Genomic DNA, 19,512 nt, shown 5'->3' on the forward strand with positions numbered 1-19,512 from the left:
CTTCCTCTGTTTTTTGCCAAGGTTTCTTCGATCTAAATACAGTGAGGTGCAGAAAAAGGATAGTCCCAGAGACCAGTGATGTTCAAAATACCAGTGTCTGAAAGTGTTGTCTCAGATTGGTGAGCTTATTCAGGCAGAGCACATGAGAACCAAAAATGCAGATTCTGTCAATAAGTCTGCACTTCATCTCTTGCTGAAGCAGGGAGTGTTACTACGTCTCATGTTGCTGCGCCTGATTAGCTCTTTCTGGAAAAAGTGAGCCTTTTCTGCAGTTGAGTTAGAGGTATCTGCTTTAACAGTCACAAAGGAAATGTGAAGAAGTTGGACATTTAAAATTAGTCTTAATGTTTATTTGTGAATACCTTGTGCTTAGACCTGGGGAATTCCTTTTCTCATGAGAGTTTCAGTATAGGAGGTAGCATATTGGCAGTAGTGTTAATTTTCTTTTTATACTACAGGTTGGAAGATATTTAGCTCCCAGAACACTACTTAAACCTAAGTGTGGGGTTTTTTTTACCCCTCCATTTTACGGCCTTGAAAAGCGCGGCACATTATAGGCTCAAAAAGTCACACAAGAGTGGATCTCTCTCAGTGTAATGTAAATGGAAGAGGCTCTGTTCGTGAAAATGGAAAACACTGGGAAATCTTTGTATCAGTTCCTGCATGGCTGAGACTGCAGTGAGCTTCAAAGGTCTTGCATCTGAGGAAAGTGATGACATGAAGAAAGTGTTCTATGTGGAAGATCACGTAGAGATCAAGAGAATTGGAAACGAAGTCAGCAAAGTAATATTTCTAAAGAAAGCCTTGTGTAAGAGAGAAAATAGAAGATAAGTTGGAAACTATGTCTAATATGAAAGGTTTTAGGAACAGAAGGCATGAAGGTGAGAGCTGAAGGAGGAACCAAAAGGAACAGTTACAGCCATAAATATGTCATGATGACTGCAGCAGGACATGAAGTGAGAGAGAAGCTGGGTTTTGTAGGACTGAGTGAGGAATGGATCATGAATTCCTGTGTAAGGTACTGGGCAGAGAGGTGTTACCTCACTGTCAGGGTGAGACTGCATCTAGCAGCTGTGAAATTCGAGGGCATGTGCATGTACTGGGGGCAGTTCTGCTATTCCATGTAACATTTCCCTCAGCAGGTGCATGCACAGCCCTTTTGATTTGGCCCTGATTCCAGTAGGGGCTGCATATCTAAGTGCAACTCTGCACCATCAAGCCTCCCTGACAGAGCTATTTCTAGCTCTTCTAGTTGTGAAGAAGGTGGTTCTTCCTCTCCCAATCAGCATGCTATTGAGTTGCCTGGCCTATGGCTGTGTGGACTGAAAAAATACTGAAGAAGTCTGAACTTCAGCATTCTTCTTTTAGAGGTGACTAAAACTCCTTGTCCCTGTCCATCCATTTCAACACCAGAACTTTCACTGAAAATAAAAATTTGTGTTAAACATAATTCAGAGCCTTATAATAAAACATGTCACATGGTTAACCTTTAATACAATGTAGCATTTAAAGAATAGTTTGCATCTTTTGCTGGTAAATTACTACATAAATATTTAGATTAGGTGTGAATAGGAATGTGGCATTATTTATGGATCCATATTTCTCTGGCATTTCAGATGCATGGTTGTTTTGCTCCTTAATAAATGCAGACATTAAAAGAACAAGCGTAGACAAAGTGCTAATTTTAAAGCTTTGCTGCTCAGGGGAGAAAAATCTCCCCATGTTTTGTTAGAACTGCTTGTTGTCTCCATTCGCACAATAGAGAGAAATCTTATAAAACACCAGAAGTTGCATTAAGCTCCTTTATTTCTGATACTTGTCATAGAGTGACATGTCTCACCTGCTCGTGCAGATTGGTAGCAGAGCAACCTGTCAGATCTGAAGATGTTTTGGTGCTGTCTGTTCCTTCTTGCTTCAGAGGCAGATGTGTTGTGGTACAGTTACTGCTTTAATTTTTGTCTGTATTTTGCTTCAGTTCTTTCTCACCTTAATCCTTGGAAGGGGAAGGCAAGAATACATGAAATGTCTTATGAAAACTTGAAGAAAAGTGCACATCCCATTTTTCCTGGTTTAACTGGGGATTGGACTCTTAGGGAGGCTGCCCAGAAAGCCACACCAGCAGCATGGAGTGCAACAGCTCCGAGAATGGTGCTGGCAGAATGGCACTGCAGGCTGCTGTGGAGGCACTCTCAGGTCTGATACACGTGGGTTTTCTTACTTCTGTGAAGTCCTGTAAATCACATACCTTGTCTGTATCTCAGCTTCCCCCATATCAAATGTGACCTTCCCTGCAGAGTGAACATACAGGGATGATGACAATAAGTCTGTTGATACCCATGAGCTGTTGAGATACTGCAGTGATGAAGGTTTCTGCCTGTTAGTACAGGAGTAAGTTTCCATTTGAGATGGAAAAGGTATGGATGTTTCCTTGACCTGTTGAAATTAAGGAGAGGTACCAAGCAGCTCTGCTGCAGTTTTGGCTTCTAAATTAATCCTGCACTAAAGAAGTCAAATCTTTAATCTTTGGGGGCTCCATAGTCTCGATGATGTTATCAATGAGAAAATCTGACTAAATGTTCAGTGCTTTTGTGCCCTTTATTTGTCTTCTGTTTTGAACTTCTGGGAGGAGGGTAGCTGTCTACATTTATTTCTCTGTTTCTTTAATTTTATTGTGGTGTTTTTCCTGAAAACCAGTCATTCTAGTCCAGGGTCCTTGCAAGGTATTCACATACAGTAATTTTCCTTTCCTGCTTGTTGGCAGGAAATAGGCATTCCCATATAGCGTGGTGTGCAGGTTACCTTGATCACCGGTTGTCTGGAAAATACCCCTAGTTTCTCTGATTTTTCTAGGTCCCTGTTATATAAAACCTTTTACTGTTTGATTTTTTTTCCATTTCCTTACGTTGTATTTGGTTTGGCTCAAAAATTTATTATAACCACGGGAATGTATTTGACAAGAAGGCCTATTCCTTTCTTGAGTTGACTAAGCCCTTCTAAGCATCCGTGGTGATGCCTGCATTATCAGCAGTTGCTGTATGCATGGAGTCATCTCACTGTGATTCTGACTGCATTGCAATAAGTAAAGAATTTGCCAAAGAACTATTTGCTTACTCAAATATTAATCCTGTGAGAGGACTATATCTGAAAGTATCATTTTCTTGCTGCCAGTAACTGTCTTTATGCAAACTCTTTTCAGCTATTTTTTCTTCTGATGAGCACTTTTGAGTTTAGATTCAGGAATTCCTGTCTTCAGGAGTAACAGCCCTCTGGCACTGATACCCTCAAGGCTAACACGTAGCAATGTTTTCTAAGATGAGTGGAGGACTATAGTGGGAGGAAAAAGGAGTCTTAGCTATGGGGAAAGGGTTTTCTCTCTTCCCCACCAATACCTTGGACTTCTGTGGTGCGTGCACATCAGCTGTGTACCTTGGTATGCTCCTTGTAAGAAGCCAAGAAGACCTCCAGGATGTCAGCTATTCTTTAGTGGTAATAAATGTGCGGATTTAGGGATGAGTGTTTTTTCTTGCAGGAGGTAGCAACTTCCAATACCTCACGACTGTTTTAACCTGAAATAATGGACAATTCCAAAAAGCCTGAAGTTCAGTGTGAATGGGTCGCTGTCCCAAAAAATTACATTTTCTGATATGAAATTAATCAGCCAGAGTAAACACATTTATCTCCAAGAACAGTAGAAAAATCCTAGGAGCTATACATTTGGCCCATGGAAGTTAAGTCTTTGCTATCAGAACTTCTAAGGAGAATCATTCCAGGTCATTCATTTCTTTTCTCTTCAATAAGTACTAACCATTTGATTTGAAAACCTTTTTGTTAGCTTCAGAAATTAAAGCTTTTTTTCCTATAAACATTTGCAGCCTCCTGTGGTGAGCAGTTCCATAGCTTAGGGGAACACAGGAGGGCTTGTAGGCACCTGGATCTGCTCAGTTGCTGGACAAGTGCATTTTCTCTGTCCTGAGATGCTTGCAAACTCATAACAGTTCCTGCAGGAACAGTTCCTGCAGCCTTTGGCCTCCTGAGAACATAACAGTGGATATTTTTCCCCCCTTCATATAATTTTAAGCTACATTGTTCTGGCCTGCCCTGCTGTGTCTGTGGACACAAGGGAATGTAATCTGGGGAAGTATTGTAGTGTTCTTACCTTACAGCTTCCTTTTCTTCTCTGATCATCCAGATCTCAAGACTTTTAAAATGCCTCTTAATTTGAGGAGCTGTGGGTCTCTTACCTACTTCTACATCTCAAATTGCCAGGAGGGAAGGATACCATTATTCGTTAGGCTGGGAAAGCAGAAGTTTTTCTGTTTTAAAATATTTGAATGGTCTGGGTGTGAGGAAACCAAAATCAAGACATGAAATCCAGAGCGTTGACAAAACAAATTATTTTTATTTTATATTTCTCCTGGTTTTAGACAGCCCTATTTACTTACCCATGTCTCTAATTTTGAATTGTGAGGCTTATATTTGAGTACTGTAATTGCAAAAAGTGCCTATCACCAGGAAGAGCAGCAGAACACACCCTATTTCAGCCAGTAACATTTGATTCCTGAGTGCTGTAAATGATGTAGAAATGTGCATGTATTAATGAGGGGTATAATAGGTTTGAGTGAAAGTGGGAGATAAGATGTGTTAATCTTGTATATTAAATAGTCCTACAACAATGAACCTTATAATGAGGCTGTTATTAAATCTTTCCTTCTCTGGCCTCAGTTCAGTGAAACCAGTGCTTCTGAGTTTGGCATGTTTAAAGCCAGATTTCACAAGAAAGGACCAGCTTTCTGGGATCTGTCATTTTGAAGTCCTTACCATATTAGAGATGTGTACAGCACATGGTGGAAAAGATCTTTCCAGCACTCCATCATACAATATTTTCCCTTTTTTTAGGTTTGAGGACACCTTCCTTAATATTAGTGTGCCGGTATGGAGTCTGTTTTGACCTCAACTGTATCTTAGGAAAAGAAGCAATGCGTTTCTCTCTACATCATGCAAACAGATTGTGTTCTAACAAGGTTAGAAAGACTGTCAAAATAGCAATAGTTTTAAAGGAAAAAAAATAAATTATCTAGAATGATCTGTGATTTTTACATTTGGTGCTCTTCTAGCTGTAGTGCTGAGGACACTTCCATAAGAAGGGCAAGATTCCTTGGTTCACTGGTATTTATTTTTTTTCTATTTTTGTCCAGCAACATTTACAGATTTTCATCTTGCCTCTTGCACCATTTGCCAATAGTCAGATTAAAATCTGCAAATCTGCATGGTGCTGTCTAATTGTGTTCTGGTTTAAAAAGAGGAGATAAGAAAGTTTAAATACCCAAGCCTGATGCCTGCTGTGGAAGATACAGAGTGGCAACCATGCTAGGAAGCAGCAAATAAAAACTTTCCCTAGCATCCAGATTTCCTTTCCAGTAAGTAGCCAAATGAAGACTTTCTCTTTCTGAAGGTAGTGGGAGCTGGGCTGAAGGAGACTGCCTTTCTCCATCAACGTTATTCCTGTTTAAGGATAAGGAAAAGGTTCAGTGAGAGACATCAAATATATAAAATTAAAAGCGATGATTGATTGTTTCCTGCAAGGAAGCAACAAGACAGACACCGTTTTGTATTCTCAGGTGATCCCCATTCTGATAGTAACCAAGACCAAACCTGATTAGCTTAGTTATAAAACAAGTTGATGTTTTGTGATCTTACATTCTCATTCCCTGCAAAGCAGACACCGTTTTGATTTACTATGCATGTTCTTTAATTGAGATGGAGGTGCTGTAGCTCTGCTCTCAGTAAGTTCAGCTTTTACATTCCATTTCTCTTTTGCCTCTTCATCCCCTGTTCTCCACGCTTCTGACTCTGAGCTCACATTTATCCTGTTAAATATCTCCTCTTACTGTGTCTAAACATAAGAGGCTGAGCATCCTTTCTCAGATACCTCAATTCCCACCTTATCTCTCCTCAGGCTTCTGCCAGGAGCTCCATTGTCAAATTAGAGTAAGGAACATGTCTGGTTTAATATCGAGTAGTACTAAGATGACAAATGGCTTTGTGTAAACTGTAACAGTGGCTACTGCAAAAAATTTCTTAATTCTTACAAAGGCCTGCAACTAAAACAGCAAACATTCCCAGCGATGGGTGTTTCACATAAAGCCGTGACTCCCTCTGCGGGTGGGGCAGAGTGCGATTTGAGAAAGAAGAGTAGCCGGAGGATTGCACGGCGCATTTTCAGGTTGCAAGGCGATGCTTTTCGGTAAGAAAATGAACTCCGAGCGTTCGCCCGGGTGCGCGGCGCGGGCCGGGCGGCGGCAATACCCGGCGCGGGCACACGGTGGCGCCACAGCCCCACTTTTGGCGCGGCCGGGCCCGGTCAGCGCCGCTGCCGGCTCTGCAGATGCACATATGGCACAATATTATCATTTTATGGTTACAATTATGAGCAATTTGATACAAAATGAAAGCTAAATTATGCAGTGTTCCTTTTATTTGTTTAATTTTGCGCTCTAAATATGTAGAAGGAAAAATAGCGCCGGTTTTGTGTGGATGGTGAGAGGTACAATGCCTCCTTTTGGCTTTGTGTTCTCACATAGCGCAGGTTGTGATTATTTTCTGTCGTACATGATGAAATGTGTGGAGTTGTTCTCAGGTGCTGGGACTGTTTCACACAGAAATTGTGTATGTCTGAATCTCCAGGCTCCTTTCTTCTATTAAAAATGCATGGTACATTTACTGGCTGGTAGACAAATACATAAGTAACAAGTTCCTTCACAGTTTCTAGTGGAAGAGGCTGGGTAGCTGTGCCGTTTAAGCAAATGCCAAAGGAAGTCTTTAAATTCTGAAAGTCACTATAGTCATTGGCAGAGCTTTCCTGAAAGGAGCAAGTATGTTCTGAACAAATTCCTTCTTGCCAGTGAGGAAAATCTAATGCCACTGCAGTTCTTATGCTAAAAGTAGAAATTTTCATGGCCCATGCCAGGATCAGTATCTTGTTACAACGATCTGTGGGGTCTGTATTTTGTGTATTCAGGTTCTTAGTTTTTCCTCTCATTAGATCCTCTATGTTCATTATTATGAAAATGCATATTTTTGCCAGTCTGTGTAGCAGCATAATTTGTTTTTTGTGTGTTATGTTTTTCCTTCTTTTTCAGTAAAAGAAAGTTGTTAGCAGAGCCAGCCTGTAAAATAAATCTTCGATTTTTTTTCTTTGCTTGTAAGTATTCTTTTGTTTGTATTAATGAAGATAAGGCTGGAGATGTGCTTTCCACTTGGAATAGAAAATGCAAGCTCTGAGATGGTATTTGCATTTATCGATCCAGGCACATCTGCTGGCATACAATGGTGTGTGATATTTTTGTCCTTACCCACCTTTGAACCAGAGAACATGGCAGATAAGCTGTCCAGTTTGATTGGCATATCCTGTGGAAAGGATTTTCAATATGTAGGATCAAATCCTGTACCCTAAACTGCTTTTGCATTTTGAAAGTATGTTAGAGACTTCTCTGAGTTCATCTGCTATATTGGGAATTAGTTTTAGGTTTAAATGTTTTCCTTGCTCTCATCAAATCATATGGGCTATCTTCTTCTTCGGCCAATTTTAGATGCACTATATTTGCATTGTGCATCTCAATATTTTCCAGAGTGTTAAAGTGAACTTGGGAATTTCATCATCTGTGTGGAACAGTGTAGCTTGGTAGATAATATAAAACTTAGGCTGTCTATAAAAGAAATTACAAAATTACAAGTACTAGGATAAATCATAGTGGGGAATTTAGCCAGCATAGGAAATCTTGTATCTTTTATTGCTTTTTCTTTGGGATCAGTTTTACAGTGGCTCTACAGGTGCTATAGGTGGAAATGGAAAGCTTATTTTTTAAAAACAACTCTTCACCTGTTTAGGAATGTTTTTTTTTTTCTGTTCACACCTGGCATCTGGGAGTCCAGAGACTAGATTGGAGTTTGATGGTTTTTGTGTGCTTCTTGAAAGCTCCAAAGGACTGCCCTGGCTTTGTCGCTAACTTTCTTAACTCGGTAGCTTTTCTGTAGGTAGGTAACCATAACTTAACTAATTTGTATGCACCATATGCAGTCTCGGCTCACTTCAAAGTGTAATCAAGTCATGAACTAATTACAATACCATATTCCCAAAGAATGTAAATTTAATTTCCCTTCAAACAGAATGGGAATGTATTAAGCAATTCCTTTATATGAGAACTGTGGCATTCAACAACATAATGCTGATGCTTCAAACAGAAGTGAAGTTCTTAACTTTTGTAGACCTTGTGACCTTTTTCCCTATACATCTTCCCTTTTTATTCTTGCATCTTGAGTTAATTTACTGACTGGATAACAACATTAAAATATTCAAGTGTAAATTAAAATGTAACTGTTGGGCTTCAGATTGGAGATCACTCTGTCTTATTGTATGTGACTTGCTTCTTTATAGTGTTTTCAGAATTGTGCTTCCTAAGGCATTTGGATCAGAAGGAAATTGTGTTTTGAATTGAAGGCTCATAAGGTTCAGAGTCTCACCAGATGATTTCTTTAATACATCGAAAAGTGGATGTGCAGAAAGTTCCCTACAGGTTCTTAGCATCACTGTGCCAGGGAGTCCACATAAACTCAGTTATATAAGAACGAGCAAAGTGAAGTTGTTCATAAAATATTTTATTACCTTCAGTCTTTGCAGCAACTTCAGAGTTTAGATAATAAACCTTCACAGAAGTTACTAGTCTCTACCCTTTCTCAGAACAATAATTCACGTAGAGTCAAACCGCTTATTTTATTTCTTTTAATTTTAAGGCAGAAGAAACATGTTGGGGTTGACTTTGATCCATGCCTGGATAGTCTGATTTCTAAAATGCAGTCCTGTTGCTTTTCTGAGATGAAATTGTCAAAGCACAGGACTGTATGTGTTAAACCCAAGTAGTATTTTAAAATTAAATGTGGGTCAGCTTCCAATGAAGTATGTAATTGTTAAATGCTAAAGGAAAGAGCTTAGAATATCTTAGTTTATATTTTAAAGTGTTCCTTTTAGATGTTAATTCATTAATACCAGCAGTTTATTTTTATTCATATGACTTTTCATATGTAAGTGGTTGAAGCTGCATTATTTTAATCCTTTCTTTGGTTAGAGAGAAAAAAGCCTGCAGGTGGAAATCAGAATGACATACATATTGCTTCTTTTCCAAAAGGCACGGTATCTCTCTCCTATTGATATGCAAAATATTAAGGCAGAAAATAAACCCCATTGCTTTATGTGTCAAAAACACTGTAAAAAATACATGCTTGGGTGATGCATGAAAAAAAGTGTGGGTCCACTTCAAGCTGAACACACTTGTAGTGGAATTTGCCATTAGTCTATTGTGGGTCTTTGGGGCTCTGCAGACTAAGTTTGGTTCCCTTAGGAGCCATCAAGCTTAGAGTAGCTTGGTCGTTAGTCGTAGTTACAGGGATAGTTGTAGTTACAGGGCTCCAAACATGGGTCTTAGCCTTTGCCTGAGTTTGGTGAAATGCTTTCTTACTCTTGCAGCATTTTTTAGAGTGATGTTTGGGCTATGAGTTGTACAGTGAAATGTTGTAGTAGTACGTGGTGCCGCAGTTATGGATGCAGTGGTGTGTCTGTTAAACAGCTGTGAGCTTGCTGTGACATTCTTCATGTGCCAGCCACAGGCCAGAGGCATTTTGGAAGTGGTGTAGTGTTGCTGTTGCTGCCAGAAAAAACCCAACCCCCAAACAAACCCCACAAAAACATCAAAGCAAGGTAAGTTAGATCAGGCTTGTGGTGCTTGATGCTGTGCTGCTGGGACTGTGCACAGTGCCTTGGATGGATCTGGTGCACACACCTGCTTGGAGAGCATGCAGGCAAGCGCAGGTCTGCCTGCAGTTCATCTGAGGAGATTTTTCTTGGGAGACCAAAGACCTCTCAGAGCTTAGTGTAGCTTCATCCACCCACTGTCTGTGGCATTTCCTCAGCATCTTCTTCCTTGTCTAGTTTTTCTCGCAGCATTTGTTTTCGAGGGATTACCTGAGGCAGTGAAAAGAGTTGAGTCTGCTGAAACTGGCAACATGGTGATAACTAGTCAGGTTTCTAGCTGCATGTTCTTAAGCAGGAATTTAAAAAGACCAGTGCTTTGTGGCTACTGGGTCATGAGTGCACATGTCAAAAAACTTTCTTCATCACATCACAGAAAATTTCTTGTTTCTCTACCACAGAGTTCAAGTTAATGCTGTCTGATTTAAATTCGAATCCAATTTGTGTGTGTTTGACTTTTTCTTTCCTTTGATTGCTTTATTCATCTTTGCATATCTCTGTAATAGCTCTGAGTCTCTAGAGAATCTTCCATTGGATATGGGGGCTGATGGGACTGCAGCATCTGGTGACTGAAGATGGAGATTTGGCTCCTGTGTTCTATTCTGGCCATGGATCAGAGAATGCAGCCCTGAGTGAAAGGACAGTCCAAGCTGAAGCTAGAGTCAGGGACTACAGGAATGAATCATCACTGGGCATCTTGTTTGATGCTTGGGAGGTCTATTAGGGCTTTTCTGTGTGGGTGAATGCAGTCAAACTCAGTCTCTGAGCTAATCAGGTGCAAGATGAATCTGGTCTGTTAGTGCTGTGCTTGAGCTGTGCTAGTTTTCCCTGCAGCTGCAAGACACATGTCCTGGAGCTGCCTTGAGGAGTGTGGAGTTGCTGGACTGCACCTGTGTGCTCAGACATGCCCAAAGACTCCCTGTGACACAGTTTTCCCATGTGTAAAAAGGGAACAATAGAGGTCCTGCCTGTCCCAAAAATGCTCTTGGCAAACCAGTGAGGAAAGTGTCACTAGGTAGTGAGTTCTCACAAACATTCTGAAAAAACAGGAAGGCCTTTGTTATTATATTGATTGTGAAGAATCTCATTAGCTGTGTCCTCTTCTTTTGCTAGTAGCTTCTAGAAAAGTTTTTTCCAGGCTCACTTTGCTGTGATTGGAAGCTGCTTTAAATTTATTTTTTTCTTTTAATAAAGTGAGATAAAATGAAAAAATTCTTCTTAAATTATAAAGGCCCCCCCAGAGCGGGGTGGGGGAGATTCTCTGTCTTCTGGTTTGGCTTCCTTTTTCCCTCTTGCAAAAAGTGATATAAGAAAAGCAGAATTTTGATAAATAGTCCTCGTGGAGCAACCTGATGTTGGCTTCACTTGGAAACCTGGACCTGAAGAGACCAGTTTGAATTGCTGTAGCATGAGCATAGCTTGCACAAGCATGTGTAGGCTCATGTGTAGAATTCATTCTTAGGTAGATGCTGGATGCTCTGAACTAAAACATTTCAGATTTTAAGCTGGGCTTCACTTCTACTCAAAGTGCCAGTGGAAACAGTGGACTGGGAACAGTGAAGGGAGTCAGTGGGTCTGCTAGAGTCTGGCCCTTCTCTTCCCAGTTTCTGGGAAAGCAGGAACTGTAGTTTTTGGGTTTTTTTTTCTACTTCAGCCTGTAGGAGGCTGACAGTATTTCAGCAAGGAGTAAGCTGTGAGTAGTTGAGGTAGCCATCCATGGAGCAGACTTCATAGCCTGAGGATTAAGAGTGGAGCTGAAGGAAGGGATTGGGACTTTGCAAGGTGGATAAACACACCCAGACAGGTGACCAATGCTAGAAGAGGTGTCCTCTGCTCCCAGCTCCACTCCCCCTGCTTGCCTCATGCTGGATCTTGTGCCTGGTTTTCTTTTTGCCTCACTGGGACAGTTTGCTCAGGCCTGGAGTGAGGGATCTAGGGGACAGCAGAGCTGGTGTGGATGGAAGGAGTGAGTGGGAGAGTATCTTTGGGAGCAGTTGAACATTAGGTTGGCTGTGCCTTCTTGTGGAGCTTCACCCCAAGAAGAAGCTCCTTGTTCCCTGCCTGGCTCCCTGGACATCCATTCCTGGCTTCTGTAAGCTGTCACCACTGTATGCTAGCAGCCCCTCCTCTCAAAGCCAACTGTCTCCACTGAGGTTATTATCTCATAAGAGCCATAAATGAGCTCTTAATTCTTTGACTTACATTCAGTGAAAAAATTAACTAATTTATTCTATAAAATATGTAGTACTTGCAGTATTACATGTAAATGTGGCTATTGAAATTCTAACCTTTGCATTTCTAATTTTTTTTGTTTCCCTCTCCTCCTCATACAACCTCAATACTTTACTAATAAACTGCATAAAAAGTATTACTCTAATACATTCAAATGCATATTTCTTGGACATAAAACTACCTTTCAGTGAAATGCCAAGTACCACTTCTCCCAGGTAACTAACATCTTGCAAATTCAATATTTGTGCTCCTGATCACATGAAGAATTACCAAATGTGTCCATTTAGGTATATTACCTTTTTTGGAATGAAAATCTGTAGGATTTCTCCTATACTGTTTTTTAAAGCTTCCTCTTTTTTTTAAACAGATTATGAAAATATTTATGACATGCATGTCTGTCCAAAGACTGTATTTCCTTAGTAGATGCATGATCTTGTTATATCTGAATGACTTAAATATTTTTGTGGCAGTGTTGTGTATTGTCTGGCTAATTTTCAGGAGAAAAAAGGAGATAATCTTGCTGCTTTTAGCAAAAAATTCAATAGAGTGAGAGAGTAAGATCTAATATTAAGGCTTTTTTTTTTTAAGAAGATATTCTGCAGTAAATGTACCAGCACATTTTTGAGAGTTGCCATATTTTCAGCTATTCTGCACGTGTCTCAAACAAATGAACTCTTTTTTCATATTAGAAGCTTCATGTTTACTTAAGTAAGCAAAGTAGGGCTTTAAACTCACACTGTGATGGCTGTAACAATACTTTGCCTAATGTAGAGGGATTGTGTGAATGAACAAGGTTTTGATCTTCTAATACAGTGACTTTTACTGTGGCTGATCAAATCTCACAAGAATTTCAGGGACATCTTGGCCACCATTCAAGCTCATGTGAGCCATTGCCCTTCCCACTCATGATCACATAACTGGCCTTTGGACAACCAGGATTTGCTTGCATACTTTGCTGATGTTAATTTTGCTTGTCCTGTTTTAAACTGTATTTTAAACAAATTTTGCAGCCACATGTAGGAGGTGGTGGCATCATGTGTACCGTGAGGGCTCTGCAGTCCTGAGAGCGTGGGCAGTCTTGCCTGGCTTTCCAGTAGAGCTGGTACTAACACTGTGGCAAGAGTGACGATGGCTGCCTGGCCATCCCTCGTGTGCCCCAGGGCTGTTTAGGGTGCTCGTTTCTGGTGCCAGCAGTGTGCTCGCTGGAGGGAGGAGAGGGCAAAACCTGTTTTGTGGGGAAGGGGTTGCTGGAAGCAAAGTGAATTAAGAGGGCTGTAAAAAATTGATAAAGATAGATAGGACTGTCTGTTTTTATATTCTGCCACATAACATGGGTTTAAATGAATTTCCCTATAATTTGTCTTCAAATACCGACATTTAACTCTTAAGCTGTATAAATGAACTGGCTTTTGCTAGAGTAAAATTCATGCCCTGCGTCCAGGCTAATATGTTCACCTGCTATAAACATTACTGCCTATGGTTACAACTGGAATAAAAAATTCCTTTTATATACATCATAGCTGGCAGAGACTCCTGAGACCACCACAAATCACTTCAGCCTTTTGGTGCTCTCTGACGAAATGAACTGAAATGTAAAACAGCTCCGGCTTCAGGCAGGCTGGCTCTGGAAAGCAATTAGCTTGTTAAGACCGTTGTTTGTACCCTCCCATATTTCCAGGTGCTGAGCAAAGGTGTTATGAGAGCTCTCCTGATTGATTTCAGCATTGGGGTTTATTAACCTTCCATTCCTTCCTAAAATGTTTTGCTTATTCTCTCGGTAGCCTTTTATTTAAAGGGAAGAAAACCAACCAAACAACAGCAAAAACAAAGCCCTGGCAAGGCCACCCCTCCTGCAAAAGAATAAGAAGAGAAGAGGGGGGGGAGAGAGGGAAGGCAACAAAACCGAACCAAAAAAACCCCCTTAGGGTCATAACAGGGAATAACAAAGCAGTGAGTTATTTATGCAGCCATGATTGGCAAAAGTGATTGCAACATGAATTTGCCCAGAAGCAATGATTAGATCATAAAAATGTTAAGGAAATCTGTAACTCAACACCGTTTTAAAGATTGAAGAAGTTTTTGTTCCCTACCTTAATTGCAGTGACTTGTTATTAAAGTATTTATTCAGAGTAATCTCTTTGGACAGCGAGCCCTTATCCCATCTGCATGCATAATTAAAAGTGAGGGAGGAGAGAGGGGAGCATAAATGGTTTACCATGCTACATGAGCAAGGGAGGGAATTACACAGTGACAGGTGAAGAGCAGATTTATTTCCTGTTGGAATTTCAATGCTGCAAGCAAGGCAGGACACTGTTGCTAATATCCTTGCAAACACCACAGTTGCTGCTTCTCCAGATTACTGTCCAGAAATTATTGCTGGTCTGTAAAAGGCCTGTAGCACTGCATCTGTGGCTGTGGGGTTTTGAGCTATGGGCGCTCAAGCAAAGAGATTGGATTTGGGTATGTGGGCTTGTGAATCGATGTCTGTGCTTAAAAATGGACTATTTACTTACTTGGCTGGCTATTTATTTATTTATAAATAAACATTGGTAATGGCTGACTTTGCTGAATACAGATAAGAGGGTTGTAGTTGTTCCAGCTGAAACAATGTCATCACCTGCGTCCTGCTGCTGTCCCTTTTCCAATGGTAAAAGAATTTGGTGCAATTCTTCTTTTTCCACTCTGAGTAAGGAAGAAGGTTGTACTTGAACATTCATCTCTAGGCAGATTTATCATCATTAGGCGCTACTCAAACACATGGTATCTGTTTTTAAATTGAACTGTTATGGATCTAAATCAGATTTACACAGACTAAGTTGGTGTATATTTGGCTATAACTGTTCGCTAAAGAGTGTTTTTCCCTTAACTTCTGATGTCTCACCTCTGCAGCAGCAGTACAGAGAATGCCAAGAACTTTTGAGCCTTTATCAGAAGTACCTAGCTGAGCAACAAGAAAAACTATCACACTCTCTTTCTGAACTCAGTGCTGCCAAGGAAAAGGAGCAGAAGGTAAGCTCTTTTTTTGCCATCTCTTTTTTATTTAAATTACCAAGTCAAAACATCTTTTTGAGACTGTGAATGTATTATCTTACATCTTACGGTGTTGAATACTGTTTTGTGATTGGTTTCTCATGAGTCCTTGCCTTAATACATGGATTGCAGGAAAACAAAGAGAAAAACCCCGACAAGTTTTGGATCAGTAGAAGGGGTGAAGTGAATTGACCATGTTGTAATGGAGTAGGAATCATGGTAACCCACACCTTTGCCAAGGAAAAAGTTAAGATGCTGTTATGTTTTCTGTTCTGTTATTTAAACAGGAAAATAATTGCAGTCACTGTAGATATAGCCTTTCACATTTTCACAGTGGCTTTTGATGATTGAAAAGGGCATTACAGATGATGTATTTGGTCAATAAGAGCTTTCTCAAGTCTGTAAAGCAGCTCATCTGATTTGAGCTATTTATAGAAGACCTGTAGTTCTATATGCAGTTAAAACCAGAAAATGTTGACTAGAGATATGTGTTAAATTAAGTGGTAAAATGTTTCTTGTATGTAGGCACCCAAAGTCTTGAGAACATGGTTGCTTGAGATTTTCTCCTGGTAGCTAGGTGCTTGGTTTGTCCCTGCTGATGGCAGATTATACCCTGGAAGAGAAGACTGCCTATGCGAGTGCTCCACCCCAGGTTCTTGCTTGCTGTTCTCTGGTAGCAGCTTCCATCTGCAGATCTCCAGAATCCATCCTACCTAAGACCATGCCTTTTTGTAGAGATTATGCCCTTGATCCCCTCTTCTTCTGGAACAGTCTTAAAGGCTTATTTATAACAGGGCTAGAAATAAAGTCATCAGCACAGAGTATCCAAAAGGAGGTCTCAGTGGTTCCCTGCTGTGAGAATTATACAGGCAGATCCTGCTTCTCAGGAGACTGGGAGGCTGTGCAGGAAGGAGTCTTAATTCTCTCAGGAAGCAGGTAGCAATACTCTGTGTCTTTGTTGGCATCAGGAATGTTTTTTTTTTGTCCTGATGATGTCTTTTTTAGCATGTTTTTTAGCTTTTTTTTTTTGGTCTAACATTGTTGAACATTGAGCTGTTTGTCAGGCTTTTAACCTTTTATAAACATTTCATTTCCATTCTTTTGTGTTTATATCTGCCCTCCATTTTTGTGATGGCATTGAATTCAAAACAAGAATATCCTCCCAGAATGGATGATGTCTGTGTTGCTGCTTGTATGGCATGCAGCTTGCTGGGGATCTCCATGGAAAATAGTCCAGAGGAGTCCATGTAGTCCAAAAGCACTGTGGTTGTTGTGTTTTAGGTGATGCTAATCCTTTTTTCAGGTTTTGCCCTGAATGTTTCATTTCTAGCCTTTCAACTTCAAATACATTTATCCTATACTAGGTTAGCCCTTAGTGTGAAGGTATCCAGTGTCATCACATCTACAGGACAAAGGCATGGAAGCAGATAATAGCAAACCTTCAGCCCACTGACTGTCTAATCATTTCAATAATCCATGTTCATCTCCTCTTGTTCTTCTGTCTTTCTAATCACTCTATCAGTGTATACACAGAGACTTTTTTAAAATTGTTTTCTGATTTCATGTGCAAAGTTCTATCAAGCTCATCTTTGATTCCATTATTTCTTTTCTCTATGCTTACAGGTACTTTTGTCCACAAATGCAAATTCAGATATTATATCGAGGTTTGCCTTGACATTTCATTTATGGTTACATACTCCACAGCTTCAGCCTAGCAGGTCTGAAATTACCCTAGTCCTCTTGTTGTGTGCAAAGCATCGTAGGCATAGATAAAAACCTGTCAAAACATGCTTCAACTGTTTTTTCTTATAGCGTGCAAAGTGTTTCTGATGTTTCTAGCCTTCCTCTTCAATTTTCTCATTCTTTGCATTTGGCTTTATAAATTGTTACCATTTTTCACCCAAACAAGCACTTTGTGCTGTGTTTCTCCTCACAGTTTAGAAACCGTGAAGAGTCAAGCAGAACTGCTGCACTCTGTCCATCCTTTCCCTCATGCACTCCTTCACAGGATGGCTTTCCAAACCCAAAAAGGGTCACTGGGCTGCTCTTGATGGGACTTGGTGTTATTTTTGCACATCTTCTAATACCTGAACTGTGAACTCTTAGTGTCCTGATGGATCTCTCTTTGAATGTTTTTTGTTCCCTTTGAGTGTTGTCTTAACACAGTGGTTTAGGCCAGTGTTGTTCTGTCTGCCTGATGGAGTCTGCTGAAGGGGAGCACAGCAGGGAGGGATTTTGGAGAGGAAAGAATTGGAAGAGGACAGACCCAGAACACTTTCCTCCTGCTCCAAGTACTGCCCATGCCAGTTCCTGCTGCCCCACTGAAGCTTTTGTGCTCTCCCTTTCTTTGACAAGAGCAATTTTATTGAAATGTTAGGATAATGGAAGTCTTTGTGAGATTTGTTTAAATCCAAATCCATTTGAAGTATTTTCCTTTTCACTTTATTTTCTCCAGGTTAAGGAAATCTTGTGTGTGTCTGGGTTTAAAGCAAGATAGCTAGTTTGTCACATAGTTTTCTCTTTGTAGAACTGTGTAGGAGACATAATCAGTGTTTCCTATTACAGGACACTGCTGATCTTTCCAGGGTCTCTGTGTTTCGATGTACACTGTTCTGATTTTCCCGTCTCTTGCAGAAACATTGGACTGTGCAGCTGTACTCCATAACGAAGCACTTCTTTGTTCTGCCTGTTTTGAGCTGCTCTTTCTTGTTTCTTTTCATTTCCCCTCCTTTTTCTTTCTTGCTAGTTTGGAGTAATTTCTAGTGCTACACCTGTGTCTTAATGCCTCCTGCTTCTGCTTTTCACCTGCCTGTCTCCCTCATTCTTACCCTATCGTAATTTGGATCATGAGCTGTCACTTTCCCCTGGGCTTAGATAGGTATTTGGAAACATCTCCTTTCAGAGTTTAAATGCTGGGTTTTCTGTCCGAATAAGAGGTCAAGAGAACAGCAGCTTACCAAACATCGATGGCATTGTTGTAAAAAAAGGTGGAGTTCTACAGGATGTAAATGACTGCAGCAGCCGTGTGCATGTGGCTGAAATGCAGCTCTGGTTTGTAGCTATACTGAACTAATGCAGACGCTTTGGTGTTAACTTTTATTTTTGTCTGTTTTAGTATCACCAAATGATAGCAGTAACGCTGAAACCATGTTTTCCTCTTAGCTAATCTTGCCTCTTTATAATGAAAGTCAGTCCTCAAAATGTAAAGAAGCATCCTGGTAGTAGTGAAATAAAATTGCTGGGAAGATGGTGGTAAGATGATTTAAGTCAGAACTCTTGTGGAGTCAATAATCAGTAACTGGAACATGGAACTTCCTTTTTTTTTGTGAGATAAAGTTAATTCCATTTGAAAAGATACTTAAGGTGACATGAATTGAATTATTCAAACTGGCCTTCTCAGCATTAACTCTAGGTTAATATCTCATGATGCCTCTGGTTTCATTATAGGAGTTTTAAGTACATAACTTTTTATAATAAATTCAATACCTAGAAGCCGAACTGAAATTGGTTTACCTTCTACCAACCCATAAAAAGAAGCATTAATTGTAAAGTGAATATTAAAGTGGTCACTAAAGTTGACTCAGATTCAGAGAGATAGTGCTTTGGTAAAGGGAGAGCTCTACTGAAAAATAAGCTTCTGCCTTGCTGTTAATAGAAAATATCATTCATAGTAAAATGTAGTTAAACTTTTCTATCAAAAATGATTTTTGGATATACTCTCTGCAGCATCCAAACGTTCAGTCTTTGCTATTTTCATATGCTTTACAGAGACATGTAAAGAAAATTGCCCTTGTTCTAGGTAATCGTGTCTGACCTAGTTTATATACTCACTACTTCACTGCCATCTTAAACAGTGTCAAGAATCCAGTTTGATTTGGCACATTCTGGATGATGAATCTGTAGATGTTCTGCAGTTGAGGGTAGGACTTGAGGCACAAAAGTTGGACAGGCAGCTGAGTTGCTGCAAAACTGGAGTTCTTGAGCTCTGTCACCTTAAGGAAAGATAATACCTGTAGTCTTAGTACTGCTTATTAATGTTAATCTTTGAATTTACAAGTACAGCTGGCAGTGTTTGTTTCTTATTTGTGGAAGATTACCAACACATCTGCTAATTCCCTTGGTTCACAAAGATTCTTGTGTGGTGTGTGTGTGAGGCTTCAGTTCTTCCTTGTGTAGAAGAAACATGGGAATGAGTGGGATTATAGATGGAAAGGAATATCAAGAATTAATTTTCAATGGTGTATCATCTCTCCTCTCCCTCAGTGTTCTGATGTCTGCCCCCTCTTTGGGGTTTGCCAGTGGCCCTTATCAGGAACGAGGTTATTGTTCAATACTAAGCACCATGCAAGCATCCTGAAAGACATGGAGTGCTTTGGGCATATGGTAAAATCCTAACAAAGTTGACTTTCAGGAAGGCTTTTTTTTTTAAAAACCTTTTTTTTATTATG

At 40.1% G+C, this 19,512-nt stretch overlaps 1 protein-coding gene across 1 annotated transcript in view; it reads left to right on the forward strand.

The window, feature by feature from the left end:
• Positions 1-19,512, forward strand: part of KIAA1328 (KIAA1328 ortholog) — a 172,689-nt gene that overhangs the window by 55,020 nt on the left and 98,157 nt on the right. The window contains exon 6 of the mRNA XM_030968195.1: positions 14,916-15,043. Within this exon, the coding sequence (XP_030824055.1) occupies positions 14,916-15,043 (128 nt within the window). The remainder of the gene's footprint in view (positions 1-14,915; positions 15,044-19,512) is intronic.

This window comes from Camarhynchus parvulus, chromosome Z (genome assembly GCF_901933205.1).
Source record: "Camarhynchus parvulus chromosome Z, STF_HiC, whole genome shotgun sequence".
NCBI lineage: Eukaryota > Metazoa > Chordata > Aves > Passeriformes > Thraupidae > Camarhynchus > Camarhynchus parvulus.